At 39.0% G+C, this 21,157-nt stretch overlaps 1 protein-coding gene across 5 annotated transcripts in view; it reads left to right on the forward strand.

The window, feature by feature from the left end:
- The window catches only part of SHTN1 (shootin 1), a 123,950-nt gene that overhangs the window by 44,655 nt on the left and 58,138 nt on the right, over window positions 1-21,157 (forward strand). For all 5 annotated transcript variants that reach the window (XM_017543788.2, XM_017543791.2, XM_037743971.1 and 2 more), the window contains 4 exons: window positions 6,012-6,180; window positions 7,849-7,946; window positions 12,001-12,082; window positions 16,083-16,177. In XM_017543788.2, the coding sequence (XP_017399277.1) occupies window positions 6,012-6,180; window positions 7,849-7,946; window positions 12,001-12,082; window positions 16,083-16,177 (444 nt within the window). The remainder of the gene's footprint in view (window positions 1-6,011; window positions 6,181-7,848; window positions 7,947-12,000; window positions 12,083-16,082; window positions 16,178-21,157) is intronic.

Below are 21,157 nucleotides of genomic sequence, written 5' to 3' on the forward strand. Positions count from 1 at the left end.
TTCCACTGATTGCCTCTCGCTGATGAATTTACCAAGTGTATAATTTTCTATATTCTGTCTCATCAGAAGTACATTATTATTAAAGAATGTTTTTATCTCTGTCTTATGTATTTTGGGTTGGGTAAAATGCATCTGAACCACTTCATCAGAAAATGGATTACAGCAATTTTCAACCAAATTTCATTAGTAATGCTGGTTGTGTCCCTTTTCCCTCCCCCCATCACCTACCTCCGAAAATTTCTTTGGATGTGACTGAAATTTTGCTCCCAGTAAATACATAAATAAATATAATTTGTATGAACTAACAGTGTGCTTGCTAAAGGTTATTTACTTAATTGTTTGCATAACAACACCACATTAGAATTCATAAGATATTTAATCAGAACCTAACTAAGAATATAAACTTGTGTATGTAAATTCTCTCCTGTTATTCGTCTGAAGAATACATAGCAATACACTTTAAAAATACTTTTTAAAAAATGATAACATGGATGTGTTCACATCATTTTTACTCTGTTTGCATATCCCTAGAGTTCACTAGTCCAAAATGTTGTGTGAATTCCGTTTTCTTTTTTTTTGAATTTCTTTTTTTTTTTGGAATAAGTAGAGAAAAAGTATATTTGGAGCCTACTACCTGCTCCGAATCTTCTAGTTTCTAAGGATACTGTCTCTATTTTTCCTTTTTATTAACAAGTATTCCTGTTATCACAGCATATCCGGAGTGAGGATACTGACTACCTTTTGAGATTGGCAGAGTTTATTGAAGCCACTGGTTTGTGGGGCAGTATATTCAGGTTTTATTTTTGGTTATATCATTTTGTACATATGTGATTTTGGACAAGTTAGTTTTGTTCTCTGGACTGTAGTATCTCATCTTAAATGACATGATGGACTGGAGGTCATCATTTATTCATATGTGGTCCCCTGCAAAAAATTACTTATTCTGTCTCCCCTTTTATTTAACAGGTGCCTTTGGGCAAGAGAACTTACCTCTCTGAGCTACAGTTGTCTTGTTCTAAATGCCAAGGTGACCATGGTTGCCTTCTTCATAATACCCCAGATCCGCTGGCTCCAGATGTGTGGACCAGGCCTGTGTCTATAGAAAAGCTGCCTGGTGACTGTTATATTCCTTCCTGGTTATGAACCAGTGTTACCTAATCTCTAAGCTCATTTTTACAATTAAGTCTTAACAATAGGATTCTTAACTAACACTGTTTCATCAAAAATAATACTGTATCATCAAAAATAAACTGTCCATTTATTGGACATACAGTTTATTTTTGATGATACAGTATGAACTCATGGGGCCTAGAATAAAAAACAGTCCAAAAATGGATTAAATAAAATACTATAAATGTGCTTGTTTGTTGTGAAAGCCTGCTCTGAATGCAACATGTGCAGACTCCATTGTATGTGTGATCAACAAATGATAATAGCACCTTCTAAGTATCAATTGTCATTTTTGAAAGTAGGCTTCATTTACTGAGAGCAAAGTTTCTGTAAATTCTTATTTTTCTAAATTTTTGCCATCAAATTAATGACAAATGGAATGTTTAATTCTTATCATTCAGTTTGACCTCATAATTTTCTGTTTTTTCTTTTTGAGATGGAGTCCTGCTTTGTTGCCTGGCTGGAGTACAGTGGTGCCATCTTGGCTCACTGCAACCTCCACCTCCCAGATTCAAGAGATTCTCCTGCCTCAGCCTCCCAAGTAGCTGGGATTACAGGCATGTGCCACCACTCCTGGTTAATTTCTGTGTTTTTAGCAGAGACGGTGTTTTGCCATGTTGGCCAGGCTGGTCTCAAACTCCTGACCTCAAGTGATCCGCCTGCTTCAGCCTCCCAAAGTACTGGGATTACAGGCATGAGCCACTGTGCCCAGTTCCGCAGAATTTTCTTAAAAGCGAGTGTGGATACTTTGCTTTGCTAAAATGTGTACATTAAACTGATAAGTGCAGACCAATTATTTAAGTCATATGATCCAAAGCAATTAAACTTGCTGGTTTTGTACCTTTAAATAGTTACTACACTGTGTGCAATATAAAAACCCTATTTACATTTGAATATAATAGGTTCTGTTACTGTAGGATTGGGGTTATAAGAGACACATTTTTGCCTTAGACATAGAGGGGTTTCAAACAACAAGTAGCATGCCATTAACCTGTAGCTTGATAAATAGCTACAATGAAATTGCTTAGCCAAAATTTGTGAATTCAGAATTCTCAAAAATGTCTGAATAGTATACACTTAAGACCTCATGTATAGGCTGGGTGTGGTGGCTCATGCCTGTAATCCCAGTGCTTTGGAAGGACAAGGTGGGAGGATCACTTGAGCTCAGAGAGTTTGAGGCTTTGGTGAGCTATGATCATACCACTGCACTCCAACATGGGTGACAGAGCAAGAACTCATCTCCAAAAAAAAAAAAAAAAAAAGACCTCATATATACAAATCTTACGTTTCTTCTTTCAGAATGTGAAAATGGTGTTTCAGAGAAGACTTACGACATTTTCTGGTTGGCATTTTTTCTTGAGCTGGTGACTTTGTTAACTAGAGTACTTGTATTGCAGACAAACTAGTGGATTTTGGTGCCTGGTTTGATAGAGGCATTAAACCCTTTTGAGGGCAGAACTGTGTTAACTGTGACGTCACTAAGGTATTATTATAGTAGTTTTCTAAGAAGTAATGTATTAAGCACTAGGTCGCAGAAACTAGTAGTTTTGTGAGTATGCTGGAGGAAGAAGAAAATGCATAAATACGTTGATTGAAGAAAACTAGCTGATAAATGAATTCCAAAGGTTAGACACAAACTAAACCTCTTTTCTTACTATTAATAGCCAACACTGAAGTTTTATTATGTGGCAGTTACCATATTAAATACTTTATATATAATGTCTCATTTAATCATCATATTGTAGGGTAGAGACTATCTTAATTCTTAGTTTACCAATGAGAAAACTGAAATGTAAGAATTAGGTTAGTTGTAGAGGCAGAGATGGAATTTTATTGCAGAACTTGGTTGTATACTAAAGCAGTACATTTCTCTACATGAATGATTCTTAGTGTTGATGGACATTAGAATCACCTGGGAAACTGAATAAGTGCTATGCTGGGTTCCACTGCCAGAGATTTTGTTATGGTATAGAGCCTAAGCATTGAAGTTTTTAAAAAGCTCTCCAGACATTCTGATGGACAGAGTTAAGAACGATTAGTTTAAATATTAGGATACAGAACCAGAAATTCAGTCTGAAATATTTTCACTTTTGTCTTAAATTGATGTTTTCTTCTGACAATCAGAAAAGATGGGATAGTTTGAGAATTGAGAAGTGATGGTCCTTGAGCCTCAAGTGGCATGCTATAGCATTCATGGTTTAAAGAACCCACAACAGTTTTCACCTGAATTTTCCATCTTAAGGAAGAGGGTTTGGGAAATTATGGGCTTCATCTTTTATCTTGATCTTCTAATGTGATGTGGGGAGACAGAAGTTGGAGCTATAGACTGGGACTAAGGACAAAGGGTTGTGAATCGGTTCCCTGAATAGAGCTTGCCAGCCTTCCTCCCAGGATGAATCCATGGAAGCGTTCATAGCCATTTCTCAGAGATTATTCCTGATTCTCCAGAGAGGTCAGGCAAACCACTTGTGCTCCAGACCATGCCACTTCAGGTTCCATATTATTGCTATAGGAATCAAATAGATCTACCAGATTGAAGTGGGCTGGGCTTTCTCTGAGAGAAACCCTGAGGAGCCCAAATTATGATCACAAATAAAAGAGCAAAGTCAAACCAGTACCGTGCTAAATATCTTATTCTAGTGTCAGGTTTACAGTGAGGAAAGGTAGTTACCTTTCTAATGAATTATGTTTATTTATTTCCAATATCAATTATTAAATTCAGAGCTTGTCTTCATGGTTGAGGGCTCTAGTAAATGAAATGCATTTGCATTTCCTTTTTTTTTTTTTAATACTTTTAAGTTCTGGGATACATATGGAGAACATGCAGGTTTGTTATATAGGTATACACTTGCCATAGTGGTTTGCTGCCCTCATCAACCTGTCATCTACATCTACTTAAGGAGGCAGTCTGTCCCTTTGCAGAGCTTGAGCACTGTGTTGGGAGATCTGCTGTCTTCAGAGCAGGCAGGCAGGAACATTTAAGTCTGCTGTAGCTGCGCCCACAGCTGTTCCTTCCCCCAGGTGCTCTGGGAGATGGGAGTTTGATCTGTAAGCCCCACACTGGGGCTGCTGCATTTCTTTCATAGATGCCTGCCCAGAGAGAGGAATCTAGAGAGGCAGTCTGGCTACAGCGGCTTGGCTTTGCTGTGGTGGACTTCGCTCAGTTTGAACTTCTAGGCTTGTTTACACTGTGAGGGGAAAACTGCCTACTCAAGCCTCAGTAATGGTGGATGCTCCTCCCCCCACCAAGCTCAAGTGTCCCAGGTTGACTTCAGACTGTTGTGCTAGCAGCGAGTCAAGCCAGTGGGTTTTAGCTTGCTGGGCTCCATGGGGGTGGGATTAGCTGAGCTAGACTACTTGGCTCCCTGACTTCAGCTCCCTTTCCAGTATAGTGAGCAGCTCTGTCTCACTGGCATTCCAGGTGCTACTGGGGTATGAAAAAAAAAAAAGTCCTACATTTGGGTGTCTGCCCAAATGGCTGCCCACTTTTGTGCTTGAAACCCAGGGCCCTGGTGGTGTAGGCACCTGTGGGAATCTCCTGGTCTATGGGTTGTGAAGACCATGGGAAAAGTGTAGTATTTGGGTCAGAGTGCACCGTTCCTCAGGGCACAGTCCTTCACAGCTTCCCTTGGCTAGGGGAAGGAATTCCCCAACCCCTTGTGCTTCCTGGGTGAGGCAATGCCCCACCCTGTTTTGGCTCGCCCTCCATGGGCTGCACCCACTGTCTAACGAGTTCCAGTGAGTTGAACTGGGTACCTCAGTTGGAAATGCGGAAATCACCCACCTTCTGCATTGATCTCCCTGGGAGCTGCAGACTGGAGCTGTTTCTGTTTGGCCATCTTCCTCCCCATCTCTGCATTTCTACAACTTACATTTTATACTAGGTAAAATAATCTACTGAATACTTTGATGTGCACAAATTAAAGAAGACTGTTTACTTTTTAGTCTTGGGAAGAGAAACTATAAGCAAAATCATGTACTTCTGTGGACATTGGGCATCCTTAGTCTTTGTGTGTGTTTCGTACTAAATTTTCATGCACATAAACACATCAGCTAAAGAAGATGATAATAGTTGAATAACTAAAGTAAAAAAAAAAAAACAACTCATTTCTACATGTGGAAATAAATTCATTAACAAATTAGGATTTCTTTTTTTTTTTTTTTTTTTTTTTTAAAAATTTTCTTTTTTTTTTTTTTTTTTTTTTTTGGTTCTGTGATGAACTGGACTGTGGTTACCAGCAGCTCCTGTCCATCTGAAAGAAACTCATTGCTCTGTTGACAGCCTCCAAATTTCTAGAGAAGGGATCTGATTGGTTATACTTGGATCATGTGATTAATCCCTAGAGTAGCTCGCTGTGGCCAAAGGGCTGGTGTATGCCTGGGAGAGCATAGCTGTCCCATTGAAATCATGTGGAACAACGAAGAGTGGCAATGTCCAGAAAAGAGATGTTAGGCAAACAGACATTTAAATGGTGTTTACAGCACCGATGCAAACAGAAGATTTGCTTGAAATAAAGTGCCTTTATTAAGACTATAAATGACTATAAATAAATCAAAATTTTATTTAATCTGTACTGGTATTTTATCTTAGTTCCTTGTATTTCTTATCAATTAAAACTAGCATTTCCATTTGCTGCTGGCTGTAATCCAGGCATCAGGTCTTGGTTAAAGAAATAAATTTAATATAAAACTTTATTTAATTAATCTGCTAATTGTTTATGTCCCGCTGTGAGTGTTGATGAATATGTAAGACAAAAATATACTTTTTTTGTCTGTTGTTTAAAAATCCAAGATACTCATTTGGCTGCTGTTAAAATAACTGTTTTTGTATTTTGTTTTAGCTAAATAAAGAAAATAAAACATTGAAAAGAATCAGCATGTTGTACATGGCCAAGCTGGGGCCAGATGTAATAACTGAAGAGATAAACATTGACGATGACGATTCAAGTACAGACACAGACGGTGCTGCTGAGACTTGTGTCTCAGTACAGTGTCAGAAGCAAATTAAAGGTAGAACTCTTTGCTTGATTATTGAGCATTTTTTTTTTTACCCCATTAGGACAGTGCTCTGAACCCTGACTACACATTAGAATCACGTGGGAAACTTTGAAAACACTGATGCCTGGGTCCTACCTTATCCCAAATTTTGCTACACCCTAGGCCAATTAAATCAGAATTTTGGATGGCGTAGGACCCAGGCATCAGTATTTTTAGAGCTTCCCACATCATTTATTTATATCTCCAAATCACCATAGGGTGTATACAATTGTGTTTTACGAGTTACTTTCTTGTTTGAAATTAGACACTTTTGAAAGTGTTGTCTCAATGGAAATAGCCAGTTAGACTATAACCTTAAGGATATGTACTAAGTGTCAAGCTATTTTTGTTAAATGAAAGAAAGAAGGAATAAAAATATATTTAGCAACACCCCTTTTTATTGGTTAACAAGCAGTGTTGTAAGGCAAGATCATATGATACTTCTGTTAAATGCACATTTTATTCATACACATGTTTATTTTAAAATGTAGGAAAGCAGTTCTGACTCAATAACTATTGGAACATTTTAATTTAGTACACAGGCCAAAAGCAATATTCATTTATTTGTTTGGTAGATAAAATTTCAACTGGAAGTATAAAGAAGAATGGATGTTACAGACACCATCTTTACCCAACTCTTCAACCCCTCAAGCTAAGGCAAAATAGAATTCATGTTGGTAGGGAGGGAGAGGAAGTTTAAAGGAGTTCCTTTTGCTTGTTATTCTCCTTTCTGTTTTGATCTTGAACAATATGGTTTCATGTTCTTCTTTTTGGATTAGCCAACCAGTGGAGAAAGTGGTTTAGAAATAAGTCTCTGAGAACTTCTTCAAGCTGAGTTTATGTAAAAAGTTTGATTTAATTTACAAATAACCACACAATGTATTTCTTATTGTACTTGGAAAACAGTAAGAAATTAAAGGCAGCTAAAACTTAAGTGGAAAACCAGTAGGCCGGAATATACATTTGAGCAGTCTGTGCTAATCTATGTGTATTTTCAAACAATTAAGTGGCAGAAGTAACTTTAACACCAGAAGCTTTTGCACTTACAGTTGATAATATTTTCTTCCTAGTAACACATTTTTCATTGAATCCTAATAAAACTGTAAAATAAGTTTAAAAACAAAGCACCCATGACTCTAGAGAAAAAATTACTAGAATTAACCCTACTTTCAAATAGTTATATTTTGAATCAGTTCAAATACTAAGGACTATAAATTGGCAGCAAGTCAAGATCTAAAATCTCCAAATTATTAACTGCCCAATGTTTATTTATATTGTGTTGTGATAAGAGCCCGTGGCATTATGAAATAGAAATTAGTACTACACCTTAATTTGTTTTGCTGAAAGATTAAAAAAATTTACTTCCAAAATGCCGGATAGTTTTATACAGAATGCAAAGAAAACATGATCTGATACATTTAAGGTTGCCTGATATAAAATTATTAATACCCATGGCTATATGGCAAAGGGTCACGCAAGTGAGATTCTCATTGTCCTTTGGTTCTTCATTTCCTTTTGATTGTTAAATAATCTTGACCAGAAGCTGCACATGAACTGGCATTTTCAATTATTTTGACCAGATTGACTACTTATTTCATTTTAAAAATAAATTTATTTACATTTTTTTCTTTAAAAATGCAGAACTTCGAGATCAAATTGTATCTGTTCAGGAGGAAAAGAAGATATTAGCCATTGAACTGGAAAATCTCAAGAGCAAACTCGTAGAAGTAATTGAAGAAGTATGTATCTCAGGCCTGAAAGGCAAGGGCTTCAGCATTTTCAAGGTGTTTGGGGATTTGCTAAGTTAAGAACTTACTATTATAAGCCAATTTCTAACATGAGAACCATGTACCAATTTTAATCTTCTCCTCTCCCCTCAATGTTTTTTCTTTCTTTATTATTATTATTATTATTATTATTATTATTATTTGAGACAGAATCTCGCTCTGTTGCCAAGCTGGAGTACAGTGGTGTGATCTCGTCTTACTGCAACCTTTGCCTCCCGGGTTCAAGCAATTCGCCTCCCTCACCTCCCCTAGTAGCTGGAATTACAGGCGTGTACCACCACATCCAGCTAATTTTTGTATTTTTGGGTAGAGACAGGGTTTCACCATGTTGGTCATTATGGCCTCAATCTCCTGACTTCATGATGATCTGCCTACTTCGGCTTCCCAAAGTGCTGGGATTACAGGCATGAGCCAGGATTCCCGGCCTTCCCTCAATTTCGGACATACAAAAAGGTAGAGGAAATAAGATCATGAAGATTAATGTACCCACTGCCTAGCTTAATAAATAAAATTACAAAATAGCATAGGTATGTTTCCTGTTGTTTCCCCATTTTTTGCTATGTAAGGCAAATTTGTAGGAATAGTAGGTACTATTCCAAGTCATGTATTTTATTGCTGCTGGTGGAGAAAGAAGAGCATGTTTTGTTCTTCCAGTGAATGGCTGGTTCAGTTGGGAAGGACTGTTCCTCTGTGTATCTCCAACACAGGTATTTATGATAGGTGGTAGGATGGGTTCAAGTAGTTGTTTACAGAATCTATCTTTTCTGCTGTTTTGTTTTGTTTTGTTTGAAACAAGACCTGACTGTCAGACTCAGGCTGGAGAGCAGTGGCATGATCACAGCTCACTGCATCCTCAGACTTCCAGGCTCAAAATATTCTCCTGCCTCAGCCTTCCAAATAACTGAGACTACGGGCACACATCATCACACTTGGCTATTTAAAAAATTTTTTATAGAGATGTGGGTCCCTGTATTTCCCAGGCTTATCTTAAATGCCTGGACTTGAATGATCTCACTTTGGCCTCCCAAAGTGCTGGGACCACAAACACAAGCTGCTGCACCTGGCCTTTTTTTTCTTTTTGAACTGTCTTTAAGAACAGGACCGCCACAATTGCCTTTTATTTGCATGAGGCTTCAAGGATTTGCCTTCACAGGCCTGATTCTTGATTTAACATGTATCAGTGGTTCCTAGATTCTGTAGACCAGCACTTTCCAACCGATGTGCTACTCCACCTTGATAACCCTCAGGTGCCTTACGAGCATGCCAACGTATTGCTCCTGTCAGCGAGCAGCCTCATCCAGTTACCTCAGTTTGCATACACATATTGTCATTTTCTTGCAGGCCATGATGTAAAAAAGGTCAAGAAGCAGTGACCACCAACTTCCCAGCCTGAGCTGCTTTTATCACTGTGGCAAAGCATTGTAATGAATGGGAAGAAGGATGATGATATTTTGGGAAGGACCTTACTTTTGGACAGTGTGTACCAGTTACTTATTTAAACCAAAACCAAAAATAAAGCCTACACTAAAAGAACCAGTTCATAGACTATCTGGAGATGCTGATGGATTCAGAGCCACTTTTCAGGACCATTATCTTTGTTTCTTGGTGTGCTCTGTTCCTCAGTTGTGGTTATTTCCTGATGATCTCTCCCTTCCCACTTAGAGGTGTTACTGGAAGACAATTCAACAATTATTTTTATTATGACTATTTAAGACATCTGAAAAGGCATAATGAACAAAATAATGGGTCTGAGTTGGGTGGCTCACACCTGTAATCCCAGCACTTAGGTAGGCCAAGGCAAAAGGATCACCTGAGCCCAGGATTTGGAGACCAGCAATACCTCATGGCAAGACCTCATCTCTCCAAAAAATTTTTAAAAATTTTACCCAGGCATGGTGGCATGTACCTGTAGTCCCAGCTACTCAGAGGGCTGAGGTGGGAGGATTGCTTGAGCCCAGGAGTTCAAGGCTGCAGTCAGCTATGATCGTATTACTACCCTCCAGCCTGAGTGACAGAGTAAGACCCTGTCTCTAAAAAAATTATTTGTTTTGAAGAGACAGGTATCTACTACCTAACGTAATTCACGGAGTATTAGCATAGTGATGAAGGTCCTGGTGTACCTCTTTCCAGCTGCTCATTCCTTGCTTCCTGCTCAGTTTCCCTAAACAGATATTATACTAAACTTGGTGTTTATCATTTCAGTGCATATATTTACATGTCCACTACAATACATAGTATTTTGAGTGTTTTTAAATGTTATAAACATACCTGCATTCCAAATTCAATATAATGTATTTGAGATTTATCTACCTTGATATATGTAGCTTTACGTTTTTTTTTTTTTTTTGAGGCGGAGTTTCGCTCTTGTTACCCAGGCTGGAGTGCAATGGCGCGATCTCGGCTCACCGCAACCTCTGCCTCCTGGGTTCAGGCAATTCTCCTGCCTCAGCCTCCTGAGTAGCTGGGATTACAGGCACGCGCCACCACGCCCAACTAATTTTTTTGTAGTTTTAGTAGAGACGGGGTTTCACCATGTTGACCAGGATGGTCTCAATCTCTTGACCTCGTGATCCACCCGCCTCGGCCTCCCAAAGTGCTGGGATTACAGGCGTGAGCCACTGCGCCCGGCTGGTATTCTCTTTCTTTGATAGACATCAAAAGTTATTTCAGAAATTTAAATATTTGTGGGAGTATTTATATGTATTTTATTTAAGCCAAGAGTCATCAAAGTTCAAAGTATTCTTTTATTTTAAAAGTTCATGTTTGTCTTATTTAAGTCAAAAGTAATCAACATTTGGCTGGGCGCAGTGGCTCACACCTGTAATCACAGCACTTTGGGAGGCCGAGGTGGGCGGATCACCTGAGCTCAGGAGTTCAAGACCATCCTGTCCAACACGGTGAAACCCCATCTCTATTTAAAAAAAAAAAAGAAAAAGAAAAAAATATATATAGTAATCAACATTTAAAATGAACATCAAAATTGAGTATCAGATCTTGGCTAAATGATTCTTGTATTTTCTGGGTGATTTTTTTTTGAGATGGAGTCTTGCTGTTGCCCAGGCTAGAGTGCAGTGATGCGTTCTTGGCTCACTGCATGCACTCTGCCTCCCGGGTTCAAGCGATTGTCCTGCCTCAGCCTCCTAAGTAGCTGGGATTACAGACAGGTGCCACCATACCTGGCTAATTTTTGTATTTTTAGTAGAGATGGGGTTTCACCATGTTGGCCAGGCTGGTCTCGAACTCCTGACCTTGTGATCCACCTGCCTCGGCCTCCCAAAGTGCTGAGATTACAGGCGTGAGCCACTGCGCCCAGGCTCTGGGTGATCTTTAGTTGGATTTTTGCATTAAAAATATGAATCATGGTGCCGGGTGCGGTGGCACGTGCCTGTAGTCCCAACTATTCGGGAGGCTGAGGCTGGAGGATCTCTTGAGTCCAGGAGTTCTGGACTGTAGTGCGCTATGCCGATCGGGTGTCCACACTAAGTTCGGCATCAATATGGTGACCTCCTGGGAGCGGGGGACCACCAGGTTGCCTAAGGATGGGTGAACCGGCCCAGGTCAGAAAAATATAAATCATGGCTTGATATGGTGGCTCAGGCCTGTAATTCCAGGACTTCGGGAGGCTGAAGCAAGAAGATTGCTTGAGCCCAGGAGTTCAAAACCAGCCTAGACAACATAGGAGACCCCATTTCTATATTCTTTTTTTTTTTAATGTAAAAAATATGAATCATTTACATTGGATGGCTAGCATACCATCATGTTTAGGGGCCAATGCCCACTGGAACATATAAATAAGTTCTGTATCAAGTATATGTCCTAATTTAAATAGCTATCCTTGAAGGTTTAAAGTAGATTTTCAATAAACATCTTAACACATTGAAACCAATTTCTGCTTTAAATTGTAACTTCATGTTGAAAGTTGAATAGCAATTGAGTATCACACATTGCCATATGTCCTGTTTTACAATTTTGGGTATTTTCTCCCCTCAAAATCTCACATTTTCAGGTAAATAAAGTTAAACAAGAAAAGGCTGCTTTAAATTCAGAAGTTCTTGAACAGAGAAAAGTCTTGGAAAAATGCAATAGAGGTAAGTCTGTCCAATCTTTTTTTTCTTAAATACATATGCAGTTTGTTCTGTTTCTGTATATTTTGTGTCATTTTACACCTGTGCCTAAGGATGATTGTAAATAAAATCTTCTCCTATGTTGTGTTTTTCTAGCAGAGTGTCTCTCTGATTCTTACTATTTTATTACCCAACTTAAAGTCTGGGGACATCTAAAAGTGATTTCACTTGAGGAACAAAGAACCCATTCATTTTGAAACTTCATACTAAAATACTACTTCTGACTTAACGTATGTCATGAGATCATGGCCTTTTTAGCTATCCCCTCTGCATTTATATACTTGGTAGGTTATTTAGTAAACCTCAATCTGAAGAGGTTAGGCTGTCTACATAAAACATGTAACATATGATGAAATTTTTAATTAAGAGGATGTGGAAAATGGGGCAAAGGAAAGTGAAAGTTAGATTGATAGACAAAGTGTATACTTGTTCTGAGGTCTTGCACATTTCCTGCCTGTATGCCTGAAATCTGGCTCTGAGCTGTCTGGCAGACAGTGTAATAAGAGATTGATGATCATTTAAATGAATCACATGAAAATGAACCTGTTTTTTAAGAAAAGCAGACCTGGTCTCCTGGTGAGAGGGAAATGCCAGGCATGGTAGCATGTTTCTTTAGTTCCAGCTACACAGTGGCTGCATCCAGAGAAAACTTTGTGTAATTTGGTTAACAGTGACCTTATCCACTTAGTTGTAAAACACAGCATCAGCTCTTATGGGGCTGTTTCATGTGTCTCCCAGTTTAAGACTAGGAAGTGATGCCCAAGTGTTCTGCAAAAGTAATTCTGGGAGTGGTAGGAAGAACTTAATATACTTTCTGTTCTCTCTTTTTTCCTTAGCCACTCTCTTTCGATATTTAGAAGCTGTAACAGTCAAAGGAAACCTTTGTGACCCAGGGCCTTTCTCACTGTTATTGGGGGTAGCGCTCAGTCTTTTTGTCATTCATCACCTGGGATATTTGTCATTCATCACCTGGGATATTTTTGTAAATAAAGGACCTTGTAGGCTGGGTGCGGTGACTTACACCTGTAATCCCAGCACTTTGGGAGGCCGAGGCAGGCAGATCACAAGGTCAGGAGATCAAGACCATCCTGGCCAACATGGTGAAACCCCATCTCTACTAAAAATACAAAAATTAGCTGGGCACGGTGGCATGCCCCTGTAGTCCCAGCTACTTGGGAAGCTGAGGTGGGAGAATTGCTTGAACCCAGGAGGCAGAGGTTGCAGTAAGCCAAGATCATGCCACTGCACTTCAGCCTGGCGACAGAGCAAGACTCCATCAATCAGTCAATCAGTCAGTCACCTTGTAGTTAAATGTGGGCGATCTGCTGGAGTGTAACATTTCTTTTAAGTTTTTCTGTATTTAAATATAGAAACGGTGTAGAATTTTCAGTCTTGATTTACTGTGCTAGAAAAAAAGGATTCTGCAAGGGTTAATGATGTAGCTCTTACCTTCAGAGAGCCCCCTGTCTAGGAAGAGAGAAAAATTATATGAATAAATACCTGACTAGGACCAACCTGATTTCTTTCAGATTCCATGTCAGAAGGGCCAGAACATGTGAAAATTCACTTTTTATTATAGTGTCCTGGACATAGAAAAGAGAGTCAATTATCTTTCCAGGGCTTCAGGTAGTCATAGTGTTCTTTGTTTTCTTCACAAAATTTCTTTTTTAAATAGGCTTGAAAATCATTTGGCTCTCAGGGACCTATAATTCACACCAGAAATCACCACTTATATTGCATTACTTGAGTAAGATTATTAGTCTTTCGTCTGAGGAGATTGTAGATTTATAGAGTACAGAGTTTGAAATTCTATGTCATTACCCAGCAAACCAGTCCTTAGTTAAGATTGAAGCGCCCTGGCGGAACAGTGTGTGAATGCAGCTGTTAAGAGAACCTTTTGAAAGGTTCTATTGGTATGACTCAGCTCAGGGTTGAGGTGCCTCAGCAGAAGCGGATGGGCAGTGTGCTGTCTGCCTAGCTTGTGCTTAATATCTAATGGCGTCATCACCGCTCTGTCCTGTCATTATCACTATTTAACAAAATAGGCCACTGAATGTTGAAAATAGCAAAGAATTCATGTTGCTTTTATTTGACAGGACCTTCTTTTTGAAGCTTTCTGTCTTGCAGTAACTCTTTGGTACAAAGCTGTGACTCTTTGGGTCTGAATCTGAATGGATATAAGGCTGTTTCTCTCCCTTGTAAATACGGAAAACACTTAAAAATAACTTATATGGCCAGGCGTGGTGGCTCACACCTGTAAACCCAGCACTTTGGGAGGCTGAGGTGGGCAAATTACTTGAGATCAGAAGTTTGAGACCAGCCTAGTCAACATGGTAAAGCCTTATCTCTACTAAAATACAAAAGTTAGCTGGGTGTGATGGCACACATCTGTCTGTAATCCCAGCTACTCGGGAGGCTGAGGCATGAGAATCGCTTAAACCCAGGAGTGGGGAGGTTGCAGTGAACCGAGATTGTGCTCCTGTACTCCAGCCTGGGCAACAGACATAGCGAGACTCCATCTCTCAAAATAAATGTATAAATAAATAAATATTCCGGTAATATACTTTTTTAGGTGAAAAATTTAAATTCGTGTAAGAGAAAAAAAATCTCCACCTTTACAATCCAGAGATAAGCACTAGTAACATTTTAGTGTATATTCTTCTAATCTTTAAAAAACTATATATATATATATATATATATTGAATTTTTTGGTTAAATATGTTTATAATATATATATATGGAAGACAGAGAAAATACCAGTAAAAGAAATCTCTTTATACTTGCTGGTACCGTACAAACCCATGAACGTCCCTCTCTACTCATACCCCTCCCTTGAATTTTTATCATTTCCTTTCTTTTATTTGTAGTTTTGCCAAATATGTATGTATCCCTAAACAGTATTGTTTAATTTTGCATATTTTTGAACTCTATATAAATGGAATAATTTTTCCTATAACCTTCTGCCACTTGGTTTGTGAGATTGATGCGTGTGGACAAGCATAGCTGTGGTATGTTTTTTTTTCGCTGCTCTATACTATTCTATTGAATCACCACACTACAATTATTTCAAGTAGTATCCTATTGGTAGACTTTGGGTTGTTTCCAGATTTTGATTATTCTGAGTCATGCTGTTATGAAAAATTGTTAGATATATAATCTGGTCCACATGTCCAAGAGTTTCTCTAAGACACATGCCAAATGTAAAATTTTATCTTCAGTTTTTTCATTGTATACCAAATTGTATAAGATCTATCAGTCTACAGTCCTATTAACAATATATTTGTTCCCATGGTTTTGTGTCTTCTCCAAATTTAATAAAGCCAGGCTTTAAAATGTGGTCAGTTGCTTCTTGGACAGGTGTAGAAAGTGTTTTTACTCTGCATCTCCCTGATTCCTAATGAAGATGAGCATCTTTCCATACATTTATTGGCCTTTTGTAGATTTCCTATTCTGTGAAATGGCTGTTGATGTGCTTTATCTGTGGCTTTTAAAGAACAAAAATGAAATTCATTTTGCACTAACTTTTGCAGTCTATTTTAAAAAATATATCACAAATGCCTTTCTATTCACTAAGTATGCTTCTACAATATAATTTTGATGGCAGAATCATATTTCTTGTACCGCAATTTACGGATCCTTCAGTGTTCGAGCATTGTGTCGTTTTTATTAGCAGTGAGGTAGAGAACATCCTTGCAACCAGATAACTGCATATTCTCCTGTGTTACTATCTTAACATATGCATTCCTAGAAGTGGGATTATTCAAAGTATATGAGTAGTTTTAGATTTTTGATTTACATTGCCAAGCTGCTCTCCAAAAAGGTTTTATCAATTAAATGCCAACCAGGAATGTATGAGGGTACCTGTATGCCTGTATGAAGAATCTTTTCAACACTGTTTTTCATCCATATTCCTGATTATTTGTGTGACTTATTGTCTGGGGTTTTCTTCCTTTATCTTCTTAAGTGTCCATATTAGCTGTAGAAGAGTATGAAGAGATGCAAGTAAACCTGGAGCTGGAGAAGGACCTTCGAAAGAAAGCAGAGTCATTTGCACAAGAGGTGAGTATCTTGTAAAAAAAATCTTTCTTTTTTCTTTTTTTTTTTTTTTTGAGACATGGTCTCCTGTCGCCAGGCTGGAGTACAGTGGCGCGATCTTGGCTCACTTTAACCTCCGGCTCTCTGGTTCAAGCATTTCTCCTGCCTCAGCCTCCTAAGTAGCTGGGATTACAGGTATGTGTCACCACGCCCAGCTAATTTTTGTATTTTTAGTAGAGACGGGGTTTCACTGTGTTGGCCAGAATGGTCTCGATCTCCTGACCTTGTGACCCACCCGCCTTAGCCTCTCAAAGTGCTGGAATTACAAGCATGAGCCACCACTCCTGGCAGTAAAAACCTTTTTAATTTTTGTTTTTTAAGGGACCTTGCAGATGACATATCAGACAAATTCTTGAGGTTGAATAAGAACTTAACCAGTTTGAATCAAGGATGTGCTGGTTTTGGGAAGCAGATACAGAATAATATCAAGTTCATTGTCAAAATCTGGGCTCAAATTTTGACCATGTCATTTACTAGTTGTATGACCTCTGGGCAATTCTTTAGCCTCTGGGGGCTTCACTTTTACCGTCTGTAAAATGGACAATAATATAGACCTGACTAAGCAGATTTTAATGGGAAAATTTTTAAAAAGTGTTGTGTAAACTATAAAATGCTATGTAAGGAAAAGGAATTTCATTTGGAGATACCCATGACTTGTGATGGAAAGTCCAGCTTGGGTACAAGATGTCTGTACATTTCAAATAGCCTTAAAACCTGGGATGTATCTCTGTAGACCATCTCAGTTAACAGGATAATGGTATCAGTATTTCTCTTCAGCCATTGAGCAGTGCTGTCATTATGCCAGGGGATTCTTCCACTGGCTGTGGAGCACTGCCATGTAATACATTCATTATCTCAGCCTTTCACCAGCTACTGATCTTCCTCTCATGTTAGACATCAGCTTGTTCTGGCTTACCTGTTGACATGCAGTCATCAGGTCTTCCATGACCCGGCAGCTGGTTTCCAGGGGGATGAGGAGTTCACCAGTCAGCTAAACTCAAAAGCTGGTCTGTAATGAGATCTGCATCCTGTAGCAGTAGTTTGAATTTGTGTGCATACTTTGGTTTGAGGGGAACTAGCTCAGGAAATGTACAACAGCCCCAGGTAGAGGTATCCAAGGCATAGAAGAAAGACAAAGCATGGCATTATGGGAATGGCATTTGAAAATTCGATGATGGTTTTGTGGGAATCTTTCTGTGCTTGAGTGTAGCTGTGACAGCAATGAACTCTACCAAAGGTTTAAGCCAAGTAGATCTGATTTGAAATATTATGATTCGTTTTATTCAGAGAGTTTAATCAAAGGTGAGTAAATATTGTTCTCTTATTACTTGGAAGAAAGAAAAAAGAATTGAAGTGTGTCAGAGCCCTCTGGAAAACGTTGCAGCAATATAAATAATGCAACAAAATAAACAGTGGAGGGGGAGGGGAAGCAGAGATAATGTGAAGATGCCTTTATTGCAAAACTGGAAAGGTTGGCTGATTTTGACCTGAATAACAGGGTCTCATTTCAAGACATTTTCAGTTTTCCATCTGTTGTTTGCACAATGATGTTGGAATACAAAACAGCTCAAAGAAAAACTTGAAGGCCATGTAGTAGCAGAGAAGACAGATGGAAGAAGCAAGGTTGCAGTAAGAGGACAAAAATGAATGATTGACTCTGCCGTTCACCTGGTCTTAAGCCTTAGTGGTTGGTGGAAACAATGATGCTGACATGTTAACCTAGAATGAGGAGGTAGAAGTTTGAGGAGAGAAAGAAAGCAAGAGAAATGGTACTTATGTTATTGGTAGCATAAATATTTGCAATGGTACTCAACAATTTTACAATGTCTAGATTCAATCTACATAATAGTGAGAAGAAAACTTTTTTGAAAAGCACTAGATTGGAACTAGCATATTTTCCTTTTTACGTAGTTTACGCATACTCAGATTTTCAACAGATAAGTACTGCACAAAGGAACATGACTTAGTTTAACAACAGAATCCCATTTTTATTTATTTATTTATTTTTTGAGATGGAGTCTCCCTCCGTCGCCCAGGCTAGAGTGCAGTGGCATGATCTTGGCTCACTGCAACCTCCGCCTCACAGGTTGAAGCAGTTCTCTGCCTCAGCCTCCTGTTAAGCTGGGATTATAGGTGCCCACCACCACGCCTAGCTAAGTTTTGTATTTTTAGTAGAGACAGGGTTTCGTCATCTTGGCCAGGCTGGTCTTGAACTCCTGACCTTGTGATCCACCCACCTCGACCTCCCAAAGTACTGAGATTTCAGGCACGAGCCACCGCACCTGGCCCAGAGTCCCATTCTTTTGCATTTTGCTTACCACTTAGGGCATTCAGCAAACATCTTATTGTGCCAGACACTGTGCTGACATTGGGTATCCAATGGTGAAGAAAGCAACTATGACCCCTGCCCTCTTGGAGCTTATGGTCTAGAGTCTTAGAAATCAGTTTTTAAGGGTATTTACTTTATATTTTTAATTAAAAAGGAATATGTGTGCCTTGTGCAAAGATACAAATATTTTCTAAATGTATGAAGTAAAAATTGAAAGCTCCCCTACTCTTAACTCCCACTAGTTCATTTAAAAAACAAAACCTAAAACATCCCCCTCAACAAGAAGAAAACTGTCAGTTATCTTCATGACTATATTAAATTTTTAAATTTCTTCAACATATTTAAATTTTTTGGCCAGGAGTGGTGGCTCACACCTGTAATCCCAGCACTTTGGGATGCCGAGGTGGGCGAATCACTTGAGTCCAGGAGTTTAAGACCAACATAGTGAAACCCCATCTCTACTAAAACTACAAAAATTAACCAGGCGTGGTGGCAGGCGCCTATAATCCCAGCTACTCAGGAGAAGAATCTTTTGAACCCAGGAGATGGAGGTTGCAGTAAGCTAAGAGCCAAGATCATGCCGCTGCACTCTAGCTTGGGTGACAGAGCAAGGCTCTGTCTTAAAAAAAAAAAAAAAAAAAATTAATGATAGACTTTCCTGTGCTTTTGAGTATATTTTATTGTTAGTCACTGTAGTTTTTCTTTTCTAAGTTATGGATGCCTTGTTCAACATGCATTCCCAATATACCTTAAGACTACTATAAAATCCCTTCCCCTCCCCCCTAAACAACTCAGATGGTATTTGAGTGTTAATTTGGAAAGAACGAATTATATATTAACAATGTAAGATTTTCTTCTCATTCTTTTTCCAAAAAAAATTATGAAATTTCTCTGAAATTCTGATACTATGATGTTGTTTGCTAAGAGACCAATTTCATAACTCTTAACTGATGAGTTATTACCATAGCTGAAACCCAAATTTATCAGTGTTTGGTAACTTAATTCTCTTGAAATACTTCTTTTAGAACAGGAGTTATGTAGAATTTTCATGTTAATATCTTTAAGTTTAGAAAAACTAATCTAATAAGTATTTTTCAAGTTACCATGGTTATTTAAAGGAAGTCCCTTTCTATATATGCTTTCCTCTTGTAATATTACTGTTCACGGATTGTTACAGGCATTTTGCAAAAGAAATTCATGTTATTAGCATCCCTAAGATTTGATGTTATATATCTTTACTCTCATTTCTCCAATATAACAAAGTTGAGGTAATTTACAATCATGTGAAGTTAAACAGGTTTTTCTGAGTGCTACATGGAAAAGGAGCGCCTGCTCTTTTTCCCAAGAGATAGCAAAGCACATAGCTGCAGTTCAGTGAGAGTCATAAAGCCCTCTTTGCGCTGATGGCTAGCCTGTGCTCTGCCTTGTTTTACCTCTGAGTTCATTGCCCCATTCTTGTTCCTCCGCTGTCTGCTTCCTCTCTGCCTGCTCTTGGCCTCCAAGTGTACTTGGTGAGAGGCCTCACCTGCTGGAAATGGGAAGCCCATGTCAGCTGCTGTTTGCTGGCTGATCACGCAGACTCCCTCAAGTACTTTCTAAATGCCGGAAAGGGACGCCAGCTAGCTAAGTTTAGAGAGGGAAAAGCATATTAGAAAGAAATTACTGGCCAGGTGCATTGGCTCATATCTGTAATCTCAGCATTTTGGGAGGCCGAGGCTGGTGGCTCACCTGAGATCAGGAGTTGGAGACCAGCCTGACCAACATGGAGCAACCCCGTCTCTACTTAAAATACAAAATTAGCCGGGTGTGGTAGCACGCACCTGTAATCCCAGCTACTCAGGAGGCTGAGGCAGGAGAATAGCTTGAACCCGGGAGGTGGAGGTTGTGGTGAGCCCAGAAAGCGCACTCCAACCTGGGCAACAAGAGTGAAACTCTGTCAAGAAAGAAAGAAAGGAAGAAAGAAAAGAAGGAAAGAAAGGAAGAAATAAATTATTGGGCCTTATGCAGTAGCTCACACCTGTAATCCCAGCGCTTTGGGAGGCTGAGGCAGGAGGATCACCTGAGGTCGGGAGTTTGAGACCAGCCTGGCCAACATGGTGAAACCCCGTCTTTATGAAAAATACAAAAATTAGCCGGGCATGGTGGTAGGCACCTGTAGTCCCAGCTACTCAGGAGGCTGTGGCATGAGAATCACTTGAACCGGGAGGCAGAGATTGTAGTGAGTGGAGATTATGCCACTGCACTCCAGCCTGGGGAACAGAATGAGACTTTGTCTCAAAAAAAAAAAATTACTGTAATCATAATGGTAATCCAAAATAATTCATTTCAATTAAACCACTGGTCTAAAGCTTAAGATACTGTGATGAAATATTGATTACTCTTTCTTGGTATACTGAATCTGCATCTTACCCTTTTCCATCCAAGAAGACATGCACATATTCTCCCTCATTGCAGTCTCTCTACCTCTCATTGTCACAAAGACGTTAGGAGTCAAATGGAAGAAGAATGTGGGTTTCATGTATATACAATTGTTTATTTACCTGTTCGACTTTGTAGGTGTATTGGTTCTGCAGAACCCTGTTATAGTTTTTTGTTGTAGGCTTTTCATAAATCTC

The sequence above is a fragment of the Cebus imitator genome, unplaced genomic scaffold, assembly GCF_001604975.1.
Source record: "Cebus imitator isolate Cc_AM_T3 unplaced genomic scaffold, Cebus_imitator-1.0 Scaffold161, whole genome shotgun sequence".
Taxonomy (NCBI): domain Eukaryota; kingdom Metazoa; phylum Chordata; class Mammalia; order Primates; family Cebidae; genus Cebus; species Cebus imitator.